Here is a 12,826-nt window from a genome sequence, read left to right as displayed (position 1 = left end):
TTATTTACGTAAAGGAAAAAAAAACCCCAAAGCAACCAAAGAAAACAACACATTACATATAGAGGGAAATGACTAATTATAGTTGACTTCCCATTAGAAAACAATGAAGGTAAGAAGACAATGAGAAATTATCTTTAAAGTACTGGAAAATGGAAACAGGCACCCCAAAATCCTATTATTCAGGAAAGAAGGTAAAATAAAAACATTTTCACATTAAAAAAAAAAAAATTAAAGAGAATTTTCCACTGGCCTACACTGCAAGAAGAGAGGAAGAGGCTGAGAGACACGGAATAGGTCAGTTATAACATGTGGAGCAAATGTCAATAGTTTCAAATATTTGAAAGATGTACAATAGTGTTTTCACAGCCAGAAACAATGTCAAGATCATATCGCCCAACCCCTTCATTTTACAAATGGGCAAACCAATGTAATTAAAAATCCTATAATTATCTACAATATACTAGAAAGTCTCTTGAACTCTGGGTCAAAAGCAAGGGAAAAAAATAAAATGTATTTTTACAAGACCGAATACAAAAATTCAGTGAAAATAAATTGTTAAAGTTTGTACAGATATTATCCCTAAAGATTTTATAAAACTGAATCTTTCATTTAAGTTACTTAAGAGATCTACTTAAATCACGTTAACCTTTTTATAACGTCAACCATCCTTCTAATTTTGTGAAAATTCAAACTTTCTTTTTAATTAAAAGAGAAAGTTTATTTCTTAAAAACAGTACTATACAGGGGTCTTTGCTGCATACCTACATAGAATTAAAATAATCATGGTATCAAAAACACTACAATGATATTTCATTGCATGAAATATTATTTTTTCTGCTATATAATAAAGTGTTAATGAGAACAACATTGTGTCTTAAAATGTTACTGATTTTTATATTTTGTTAAAGTGTTATCTTTGGAAGTATACAGAACACAACAGGCTCTGAAAAACCAGTTTATGAATTAATGAAATATATAAAACCAATATTTCCCAAGTCCACAAGTCAGGTACGTAACTAAGAATGAAATCAAATCTTCAGGAACTCATCCCAGTGCCCTGAGGAAACCCAATGCCAAGGTATACTAAGGAACGTATTAATATATTTGAAAACAACATTGAAAAACTGTCACTCGAAGTCGCCATACACATTGGGTTAGCATAACCTATACATCCTCAAGTGCTTGGCCATAAGTACTTACCCCAATAGCTGGGACTTCTTCACTCTTTACTTCGTTTATTCGAACCAAATAGTTAACAAAGTCTCTGGCTGCATTGCTCTGTGCATCTTTTTTATTGGTGGAATTGCCCATGCCAATGTAATTATATCCTTCCACTCGAACCTTTAATAGTCAAGAATAAAATGTATTAAGATACTGACCTGGGTATAATTCTAGGACTTAAATAAAAAGTCGTAATTCAACAATCCATTAAGTGATAACAGTTGACTGTTGGAGATATATTCCATAAACACATTGAAAAATAACACATCTAAGAGAATTCATGGACTAGCTGCCTTATAAAAAGCTTGAAACATGTTGTCCAGTGATAAGCTAATCCCAAAACAAGAATATTAACTTATGTGACTCAGATATTCTTTTCTCATGTCACAGAATGTTCCACATTAAAATCCAATTTTATAAGACCCAAGAACAAGCTCTCCATTTGTATTTATTTTAAGCACTTTGACCTAAAGCAATCAAGAATTGCTCTACTTTCTACAGGAGTTGGCCAAACAGTGAACAGCTGATCTAACTTTTCTAATCTGCACTACTGGTACTGTGGAAAATAAAGATAGCATATTGTTTTAAAAAGAATGCTCACTTGAAAATGATTTATAGAGAATAGCAGGCAAGTCACAATAAAAAACGTTATCCAATGTGCAACACATTAACATCTCCAAATAGAAAACAATGTTCTTTTAACACCAAAATAAGCCTCGAAAATCGTATCAATGTAAACTGTATTCTTTAGTACCTCACACATGAATTTCTGCCTGTTTTTGTTCCCCACTGCTCTTATTTCATAGGTTGGGGTCATCTTCCTTTTGCCACACCAGGCATACAGAAAATTTTTAACATCACCCATGATTCAGGTGTCTTCTTCAGACCTAAGAAAACAAAAGTTAGTTAAAAACTGCATTATTTATAAGAGCAAACTCTGGAAATTACCAAGCTGGAAATAACCGAACTGGAAATTACTGAAAATCTAGATTAAATACAGGATATTCTACTGCACTGTTATGGAGGCCTAAATTCAAACTCAAACTACTTACTATACTAAGAAATGGTCATCCATCATTTTGTGTATATATCCAATAGTTTATTCTCTTTCTGATGATGTCTCCTAGCAGACTGTATGTTATAAGGCCTAATACATTAAATATGTAGTACTTGAACTAAAAACAGTAATCTGTTAACTTCAATCTCTCCTTTAGGCCTTGTTTATTACAGTTTGAAGATATTACGTTTTCTTGAGGAGCAATATATCATACTTGGCACTCTCCCTGTACTCCCCAGTTTGTAAGATACCAAAAGATATGAACCTTAAATTATAAGATATGAGACCAAATTTAGAAAAGCAACAACAAAAAGCTATGAATTGTTTGCTGTGCGAAGAAACCCCATAACTAACATCAAACCTTTGTCTTGTTAATTAATGTTTAGTGCATTTTGTTAATACCGAAATCTAACGTCATCAAACTGGACCCTGTTTGTATAAACCTGTTCATCCTGTAGCTGCAGACTAATTCTGGGGACATCCTATTAATAGAAAAGCTGTGGAAAGCGGAAGATGTCTATCTATAAATTCCACCCCTGAATAATTAATTTAAAAAACAAGCCTTCAGGGTGAATGAGTAACATAAAATAGGAAGAACTACACTATCAATTTTCTTCCTTCCTAGGTATGTAGTCTCACCTAACACCGTAATATTCAATATCAACTACATGCTAACAATTCCCAAAAATACACTGAAAATTTAGTCCATTCTAAGCTACAAAATCAAGTTCATCAAACTTTGCAGCAGCACTAATGTATTCATTTGAATGCTAACTTGGCATTTCAGTGAAAAACAGAATTTGAAATTTCCTTCCCAAACTTGTCCCTCTCCCTGCCCCCAATTTCAGTGTTCCCATCTCTACATGGCACCACTATCCGCCAAGTTACTCATGTCATCAATCAACTGGGAGTCATCTACACCCTCAAGATCCTTATAGAGCCTTTACTACATGCCAGACGGTATCCAGAGATGTATTTTACTTAACCTTTACAACAACTACATAGAAAAGGCTTTATCACTCCCTTTTTTACTGTTGAGTAAACTGAGACAATAATTTGCCCTAGAAGACAGAGCCCCTAACTGGGAAACCATGAATTCCAAGGCAGATAGTCCGACTCCTAATCTACTATACAATTCTGCCTTCAAAACATACCTCTGTAGATGACAAGTTCAGGGGAGGCCTGCATGGAAGGCCCTACAAACTCAGAGATGGAGAGTAACCACATAGGATGTTCTGAACATAAAAGTTCCTAACTAAAAGTGGACCACAGCAGGTAGTCCTGTCCGAGGCCTGTAGGTTCCTTGACAAGGGTCAATCTTTAACTTAAGTGAGCCTGCCTGCCTACAGTCTTTTTGGATCTAAGATAACACACCTTTCAAAGGTCAGAGTAATCTTTTCCAGATCCCTCAGGGCACAACCTACAGCAGAACCCCTCTCGGTTATCTTGTTCCCTGCAAACCACCTCTGTGAGCTGTCGATGTTAATTATTAACTAACCTACACCCACCAATGTAAAAGACGTGTTTGTTTTACTTTTTATCCAGTCCCAGAGATTTCCCCAGTTTGCTTTCTCCCACCCTCTTAATCAACCACCAGTGGATTTCATGTCACCCTCCTTATACCTCTTCTAATTTATAAAGCAAGCTGCAAAACTGCCATTCTCCGGAGCATTTTCTCAATCCATTGAGATTTTCCTTCCCGGCAGTTGTCATCAATTCGGCTCATATAAACTCATAAAAACTCTCTTACCAGTCTGGACATTTCTCTCCATCTCTCCAACCATTACTGTACAACTGTACATCTGGCGGACTGCATTGTCCTGTTTCCAGTCTGATCGCCCTGAAATCCAGGCTTCTCTTAAATCCTTCTCACCACACTGCAGTCACAAGGCCTTTTCAGTTTCTTTCCAACCTCTACCCTTAAGCGCTCACTAACCCCCGCTACGCTACCCTGAAAAGTCCTGCTTTTCCATGTCTTCAAGGCTAAGGAGCCACATCCCTCAGCTCAAAGGTTTCCCTCCTCCGAAACGCCTTCCCAGACCTATGTGGCTCTCTCCCTTTACACTATTTCTCACATCCCTTTTTTTAATCCTCCCACGAGGATACGTTTTTATTGGTTTTTAAGAGGGAGACGTCGATGTGAGAGATTAACATCCACACACATCTTCCCGAACGAGCCCCGACCGGGGATCGAACCCTCGACCTGGGTACGTGCCCTGACCAGAAATCGAACCCGCCACCTTTCGGTGCACGGAACGCCGCTCCAACGAGCTGAGCCTCACCGGACAGAGCGAATTTCTTTTTATCGAAACCAGCAGACGCTTGTTTCTCCCCCCGACCGCCACCTCGGTGAGAGAGGAGCGGGGCTGTGCCTAATTTGTTTACGGCTCCATTCACAATTCCTGCAGAACAGCGCCCATCTTTGCGGCACCAGGGAATGAATGAAAGGCCCGGGGCGTGTGCGGCGTCAGGAGGACTCACCATCACACGACGGTCCCCCTTCCACTGGGCGGGACAGCGCCCCGGCGCCGCCGGAGGAGGGAGAGGAATTTGTTTTGGCTGCTTGGGAGACGGGACTGGGAACCGGCGGCCGAGAGGCCAGGGGCCACAACGCTCCCGGGGCTGCGCAAGCGCGGCGGGCGGCACGCACCCTGCAATCCCGACACGCGGCGCGGCGGCTCGCCCGCTCGCCCCTTCCCCCACCCGCCACCGCCGCCCGCGCTTCGCAACAAAGCCCGGCCGCCGAGCCGCGGGGCCCCACGCCGCCACCGCGGGTGGCAACGACATCTTTCCCCTACCGGCCTTCGCTACCTGGTGCCCGAGAGCACAGGCCTCTTACGACCGTCCGCGGCTCCGGCCTGTCTCGGAAATACCCGGTGAACAAACCGCCGCTTGGACGGAGGCGGCGGCGAAATGGCTCCCGCGGCGGCAACAGAGGGGCGGGGCCGGGGCGCGTACGCAGGCGCAGAAAGCGAGCTCGGCGCGTTAGACGCCGCGCGGGAGGGGCGGAGCCGGAGCATCCCGTCGCCTAGGAGACCCGCCCCGCCTCGCGGGTCGCCTCTGTTACTGCGCAGGCCGCTTTTGAAGGTTTTGGGGAGCTGGGGTCGTGTACCATTTTCATGCAATAAAACGTCTGCAGTTTTTGTCATAAGGCCCTCTCGTGGATGAGGTGCCCTTCCAAGACTGCACTGGAAATCTTAGGTGCTAACTTTATAGGGTGGTTGTGATGATTAAATGAGATAGCACGTGAAAGACGCTTAGCTCAATATTTGGCAGGTAATAGGTGTTCAATGAGTGTTATTGTAGCGATTCAGATACTGTAACGCGAACGTCTCCTGAAAAAGGAACGAGGTCAGTGAAGGCAGGAACCCTGCTTAGCTAGCTCAGGCCACTCACCGCAGTGCTTTGCATATTAAGAGCTCAGTAAAAACTAGTTTAATGAAGATACATCCTTCAGGGTTGTTTTGGCTTACAGCGGAGATCCTTCTGTCTTCAGAGTCTTTGGAATACTTTGCCTCCTGAACTGTAGTAGTCACTGTTAAATTTTGAACTCGAGTGCTTCCCGTAAAGGCAGCAATAAGTTGGGGTTGTTCCAAAGAATCCAGACTAATCAATTTACCTGGGCCTGTTCCACCTATACAGCCTTATTTTTCACCTCTGTCATTATTTTGTTAACTCTTCTAGCTCATAGTAATCAATCCCTTTACAACTCTGTTGCTCTTACAATCAGAATAACAGTTTAGCATTTATTCATTCTTTTATGTTCTCCAAGTACTTGTTTTTGATTAAGGGTAACATCGTTCAGGAAAAAGTAATTTTTATTTCTTTGTACCTTTCAGGGTGCTTACAGCTGCAAGTGCCTGATATTTATGATAAGGGAAAACTCAACTAGCATAAATGGATTGCAAGTATTTTGAATTAGATAATGAACACAGAGACATATTAAATATCAACAAAATTTTCAGAGGTGGAGCTTTGGCTTCCAAGGATTATGGAAAATTTTATTATTGAGTTGGTTCTTTAGTCCTTACACCTGAAACCTAGAATCTCCAGGGGATTGGGTGCCAGTGACTTGCATTACCTTTGTAGGTTGCCCTGGACAACTCGCACCCTCTAAGATCTTCCTTAACAGTTGCAGATGAAGCTTCAAATCATGCTCCTTTTTCTATCTATGCCTCTTTGACCTGCTGTTTCTCTAAAATCACTTAGCCAAAAGCTTTCTCTCTTGTATTTTTCATTGTTCCAGTCACACATGGGTCATTTAAGAGCATGCAGATATTTTTCATTCCCTGTCCTCTACGGTTAGAAGTAAGCACAAAAATCCCCAACCTAGGAAAAATATGAGAGTGGCACAAAAATATGAGATAATAATAAATGCAAATTTTCATTTCAGTTCTTGCCTTGGGTTTAGTATCATTTTCAACTTTATTTTGCCAGGTATTAGTTAAAAGGTTTAGCAGTGATGTAATGTTTCTCTGTTGTATAAACACATACTGAATTGTTTGGATAACTACAAAAATAGCTAACAGTTCACTGTGCTTATGATGTGCCAAGCACTATTTTAAGACTTTTATATGTATAATGTCATATAATCCTCACAATAACCCCAGGAGGTACATATTACAATTTTCATGTTATAGATAACTGAAGGACTGAAAAATTAAATAATATATAGGTCACAGAGCTAGTAAGTGGTAGCCCTGAGACTTGAACCCACATGGCCTGGGTCTGAGATCATACAAATAACTACAGGACAGCCCTGCCTCCCATACAACCATATACCCTTTGGTATTTTATACTAGACTGAACTGAACTCTCCACTACATCAGTAGGTCCTTGGGCTTGAATCTTAGGGACAACACTGGCCAAGAGGTGTTGTTAAAAGCGGACATACACCCACTAAGGCATAATTTTGTTAGTAAAATAACAAGACACAAAACACAAAGCTGATCAGAGGTAGAGTTTGGATTGTTCATATAAGACTTAGTTTTGAATGTGTTACTGCAGTAAGCCATGGCTCAAAAGCCAGGAAGGCTTTGGTCTAACATTAAATTTAAAGTTAATGCTCTAGACCCAGAGAAAGATGCTGTTGAGTGGAATTGTGTGTGCCCACTAAATGAGCAATGCAGCTGGAGAAAATATGGACAGACCTGAAATGTGCTAGACACAGCAAGTACAATACATTAAAACAAGAGAAAAGTGAAATCATTTTTAAAAGTGGAATTGACAGTGGTACTGTTAATGGCTGAGTATTTAAGACTGACGCCTTTTAGTGTAATGAATGTCACAGATGACGTGCCTAATCTGGATTCCAGCAGAAATGACTGTCTAGATTTTGAGGATGGAGAATAAAACATATCTGATACCTTTAAAATTACTGGTATTCATTGAAATGCCAGTTTCTTTTAGAATTCTTTTTTTATGACGTGCTTTGCATATGTTATTATTTTGACAGCTATTAGTTAAAAGATTTAGCAGTGATGTAATGTTCTCAGTTGTATAAAGAATATACACTGAATTGCTTGGATAGCTACAAAAACTTATAATAACTAACACTTCACTGTGCTTGCATGTCAGGCTCAATTCTATTCATTCTTTTTTTTTAAATATATCTTTACTGATTTCAGAGAGAGGAAGGGAGAGGGAGAGAGAGAAACATCAATGATGAGAGAGAGTCATTGATTGCCTGCCTCCTGCACACCCCCGACTGAGTACCGAGCCCGCAACTGGGGCATGTGCTCTAACTGGGAATAGAACTGTGATCTCCTGGATCCTAGGTCAATGCCCAGCCAGGCAATTCTATTCATTCTTTTTAATAAGCAAGCATGACATTGGAGATCATGTGTATTATTTTTCTGTATCCACTGTATCAGTTTCTATTGAAACATTTATCTATAAGCCCTGGGCCTACCTATACAGAAATTTACTCAAGTTCCTTGGACTTGGCAACTTGCTTTGTTCCACTTTTATAGTTATACTTGTTTTCTCTGCCTTTAGCCTATAGAAATTAGTTTAACATTGGTTTACACTTTGGCATGCTTCTTATGTGGTCACTGAAACACCATATTCACATTGGCTCTTATGGTTCCCATATTAAGGTGTGGGGCTTTATTTCTTCATGCAGTTGTATATTTGAGCATTCCGTTGCCTGCTTTATATCAGCTTTCACAGATACTAATACATTTCTATAAGGATATGGGATGTTTTTACTTTTTCTCAGTGTGGATAGGGGAAGTTTGTGGTGTCCAGAGCAGAATTCTTTGGTTCTTTGAAACTTTGAACTTTAATAAGTTCTCATATAGCAACAAGTAGAGACCTGAATTCTTTTTGGAAGGCCTTTCCTTCGTTATGTGAAAACCACCTTAATGGGCCTTTTGGTTATGGAACTGAAGCAAGTGTTTTGGGAAAACCTAACCCAGTGTTTTGGGGAAAACCTGTGACATCACAATCTGAAAGCAGGTGTTCTAGAGTTTGACTAAGCAGCTAAGGAAGCTGAGCAGCTAATACTTGTGTGTAGTTAAGTCATGTTGTAATTTGGCATTCAAGTTAGCATGCCTGCCTAAATGCCATAGCTCAGAGTTTTCTTAGATTCCAAATGAATATTTATTAAAATGAAAGTACATTATAGTGGTTTAAAATTAGAAAACTTAAAAATAGGATTAAGAACCAGAAATCAAGATAATGGGAGCTCCCAAAGGCAGATGGAATTAATTACAATTTTCCTTTTGATACCATTTCATCCATATAAGCAGGAATTTCTCCGCAAAAATTTTGTGCAATATTGATATGGCTCAGGGCTCATGACTCCTTTTTGGAGTCTTTACCCCTTCACAAAATAAAACTCTTTAAAGATCACAGTAGGTACTTAAATACGTGATTGATATTTCATTTGCTTGGAAAGATTTTAGTTCAAGCTCATCTATAAAGTCCTTGAGAAATGAATGCACTAATCAAAGTGGATTATATCTCAATGTGCACACCCTGACTCTATAGAGAGGTGTTAGCTACAGGCTTCCAAGTTTACATTATTTAAATCAGTAAAAGAAAGGAAACCCAAACTCTTCAATTTAGCTTCCGCATTATCAATAAACTCCTTGGAGGCTCTGTGCAGTGGGAGCCGAGGTGGGCCCATCGGAATCCCAGACACCAGAGTCATGATGGCTTTGGTCTGTGATACTCCAAAACCTATATAGAAAAAGTAAATGAGGAAATGTGACTGAGACCATCCATGTCACCAGAAATATCCCAAAGAAGAGATCACACATTCTTATAGTGACTACTAGGACAGCATAAGGTGGACTAAAAGATGGGAATATTTCTAGTCAGTAAGACTAGAGGAGACATAGGAAATCGCTCTTCATGCTTAAAATACGTAGAAATGCTGGGGGCGGGGGAATGTAACAAATTGACAAGCTGTAACATAAAACAAAGTAAGACTCAAAGTTAACCTCAAAAGCAAGAAGGAGGCACCAAGTTATCAGGAATGAAGAGGTCAGAGAATGAAGGGCTGAAACTGAATAGTCCATGAGAAAAATCTGACTCAGGGGTATACTGTTGTTGATCAAATGATATAGGACTTCATTGCTAGGACAGAATTTAGTTCAAGCACGTCTAAGAAGTCCCTGAGAAATGCACTATTTAAGGTAGTTTATGACTCAATGTTGCTGTTCTGGGGCTGGTGTTATGAAGCTGGGGAAGGAACACAAGGGGAAGCCTTGGGTCTGTGCAGAGCAAAGAGCACATGAGGAAAAGGAAGCTTCATGAAAGCCAGCAAATGCACAACTAAAAAATTTCACATCCTGCGAACTGATACAAAATTCTGAAAGAGACTTCACAGAGGTAAAAGAAAGAAGCCATGGTTAAGAGAGGAGCATATAAATAAAGAATGGGAAGACTAGGGAAAAAAACAGCCAAAGAGAAATACTGGAAATGAAAAATATATAATCAGTGAAACTAAACATAGCTGGACACAGAATTGGTGATTTTGAAGGTAGATCTCAGGAAATAATCCAGAATAGAGAAAAAGATATTTGTTTTCTTAACTAGCTATTGCTTTTGGATCCATGGTATAAGAAGTAACTCTCTTTTGCTAAGTTAACTTAGTTAACAATTTAGCAAAAGGAAATTGGGAAGGAAAATACTAGAATGACTAAATATATAGCATATAGTTTGATGAATGCAAAATGGCCTTCCCAGGCTTACTATGAATGGTGGAACGGGGAACTACCTTCATGATAGGACTACAAGTTTCTTAAGATGTTTCTGTTTGACTAAATCATGAAAACCCCAACTCCCAAGAACATCTGAAATGAGGTTTTTAAGATATGTTCTTTTGGAACATAAAAACTATTTTCAAGAGTCCCCTTTTATTTATTTATTTATATATTTTAACCCTCACCTGAGTTTTTCCACTGCTTTTCAGAGAGAGTGGAAGGGGGGGTGGAGGGGGGGGGAGGGAGAGAGAGAGAGAGAAACATTAATGTGAAAGAGAAACATCAACTGGCTGCCTCCTGCACGTGTCCTGACTGGGGCCAGGGATTGAGCCTGCAGCAGAGGTATGCGGCCTTGGCTGGAATTGAACCCAGGACCCTTCAGTCTGTGGGCCGACTCTAACCACTGAACTAAACCAGCTAGGGCCTCAAGAGTCCCCTTTAAAATGCAAATATTCTGGCAAAAGTTAGTCCGTTCAGCTAATGTCTTAGAGCTATATTTTGTAAAACTGTTCCAGTATCAGTGCTGGTATGCAAAACAATCTTACATATACAGGTGAACTTTTAGTTCTTTTAAAAATTCAATAGTTCAATATCTACTTCAGTGTACTTTAGGAACATATAACTATCATACCCAACCCACAATTTTGTAAAAAGTATTGGTTAGGGCAAGGAAATAATAGGTCATGAATAGTACTGGTGGCACACAAATAGGACAAAAATCATGAAAGTGGAAGAACAAATGGGAAACACTGTCTTTGAAGGATTAAGAGAGCTTGCTGAGAACCCAGTGAGAACAGGGAACATAATACATCCTAGGCGCTTCAGGCTCAGGAGCAGTTGCTAGGATAAGTCAGAAAGGCTCTGAAAGGGAGGTAGGAGGCTTGCCAAGAATAAGTCTAAAACTTTTCCTGGACTTGACCCAGGTTCTCAGGAAGGGCCAATCTCTTGCAGAAGTGGAGTGAATGGTGGTATTTGTCATGTGTTATAGGATAAGATGTAGGAGACTCTGGAGAGGCTTCTCTACTCAAATTCACTATATTTCCCTCAAATTTTACATTGTCATATTATCCAATCCTCCATCCATTTAAACTTAGTTGTGTTTATAAACTCTTTTTAAGTTGTAGATACTCTTGGGAGAGCTGTCAGTCATTCACAATTTAGTAAGATCTATATTCAGACTGCCTTCCTCCGAGCACTTAGCCTGAAATCAGCCACAGCGTGGTGGTGGAATTTGAATGAGTAGAAGCAAGTAAAGGGAGGGGGGAAGGAATAGAAAATGGTGTGTGTGCAGGGTGTAGAGGTGAACAAAGTGCTAACGTGGAAGACAGAGGTTTGAGGAAGGTGCCCAAGACCTTCCAACTGGGCTTCCTTCTCCATTTCATCAGGTTGGCCCTGGAGATTAGTACTGGAAATAATTCTGCCTGCAGCAGAGCATTAAAAGGTGCTCTTGTTGAAGCCTCAGAGAACCTGATCAAAATGCCTCATCGCTTTCTCTGAAATCCTCGGAGAAAGTCCATTTCCTTTATAGGAGAAAGGCCTATATTCCCCAGTAGCAGACAAACAGGAAACTTACCTAGTTTGACCACAAAGTTGATAAATCTCTGAATACAAAACTGGAAGGGAACAAACAAATCCATAGTCAGTATGACTGAGCTGTGATGATGATTTAAAGAACTTAGAGGTCAAATTACAGAAACCCCAAACCAAAAAGGCCACACACCTTAGTTTTCTGAAGGTCTGCCAGAATGCAGAAAAACAGCCAAGTGAGGATGGTTGAGATCCATCCAGGACCCACGCAGAAAAGAAGCTCCAATGACAGAATTGTGCGATAGAGAGTTAAGATAAGGAAGAAAGCCTTTAACCCATCAAGCTTACGTAGGTAAACTTATCAGATAGTGCAGTTATTTCCAAATGGGTACACTAACCTCTGGGGTACTTTCCAAGACACCTTAGGGGCAATTGGCCAAGGCAAAGATTTATGGGAATCAATGTCTAGACACTCAACTTCCATAAGTGCTAATTTCTAAAACTGATCAGAGTAAGAATTCACACACAATGGAGGTGTGGGTTGTCCTTTCACGGTCCTTTTTCTCCCACTTTTGACAAAATAAAGACATACCTCCCACATCACTGCCCTGGGACACCTCTGGGAACCAAATAAAGGAGCAAATCAACATGTTGGTATTGGCATCGACAAAGGAAGTGGCCAAGGGTTCCTCTAACTAATGGATAACGAGTCCTCCATAAAAATCAGAGGTTTTCAGTTTTTGCCTCCAACAGTGCTTTCAATGTTGCCACTCAGGTTGTCAGCTGAACATCAGTAAATGATTGGGCA

General features: G+C 40.2%; 2 protein-coding genes across 9 annotated transcripts in view; both read right to left on the bottom strand.

The window, feature by feature from the left end:
• The window catches only part of DHX9 (DExH-box helicase 9), a 32,093-nt gene extending 26,868 nt beyond the window's left edge, over window positions 1-5,225 (bottom strand). For 2 of the 4 annotated variants that reach the window (XM_081120912.1, XM_081120915.1), the window contains exons 1-3: window positions 5,090-5,225; window positions 1,976-2,108; window positions 1,201-1,341 (exon numbers count right to left, since the gene is read on the bottom strand). In XM_081120912.1, coding sequence (XP_080977038.1) covers window positions 1,201-1,341; window positions 1,976-2,086 — 252 coding nt within the window. In that variant the 5' untranslated portion in view covers window positions 2,087-2,108; window positions 5,090-5,225. Of the gene's footprint in view, window positions 1-1,200; window positions 1,342-1,975; window positions 2,109-4,759; window positions 4,907-5,076 lie in introns of those variants that run through there. The other 2 variants (XM_081120913.1, XM_081120914.1) reach the window with 2 other exon arrangements.
• Window positions 5,226-6,676: 1,451 nt separating this feature from the next.
• NPL (N-acetylneuraminate pyruvate lyase) overlaps window positions 6,677-12,826 on the bottom strand; it is a 29,365-nt gene continuing 23,215 nt past the window's right edge. The window contains exons 11-13 of one of the 5 annotated variants that reach the window (XM_081120662.1): window positions 12,212-12,228; window positions 12,065-12,104; window positions 8,865-9,463 (exon numbers count right to left, since the gene is read on the bottom strand). In XM_081120662.1, coding sequence (XP_080976788.1) covers window positions 12,065-12,104; window positions 12,212-12,228 — 57 coding nt within the window. In that variant the 3' untranslated portion in view covers window positions 8,865-9,463. Of the gene's footprint in view, window positions 9,464-12,053; window positions 12,105-12,211; window positions 12,229-12,826 lie in introns of all 5 variants that reach the window. The other 4 variants (XM_081120659.1, XM_081120660.1, XM_081120661.1 and 1 more) reach the window with 4 other exon arrangements.

Source organism: Miniopterus schreibersii (assembly GCF_964146895.1).
Source record: "Miniopterus schreibersii genome assembly, chromosome: 19".
NCBI lineage: Eukaryota > Metazoa > Chordata > Mammalia > Chiroptera > Miniopteridae > Miniopterus > Miniopterus schreibersii.
This window is presented reverse-complemented; position numbering and strand designations above follow the sequence as displayed.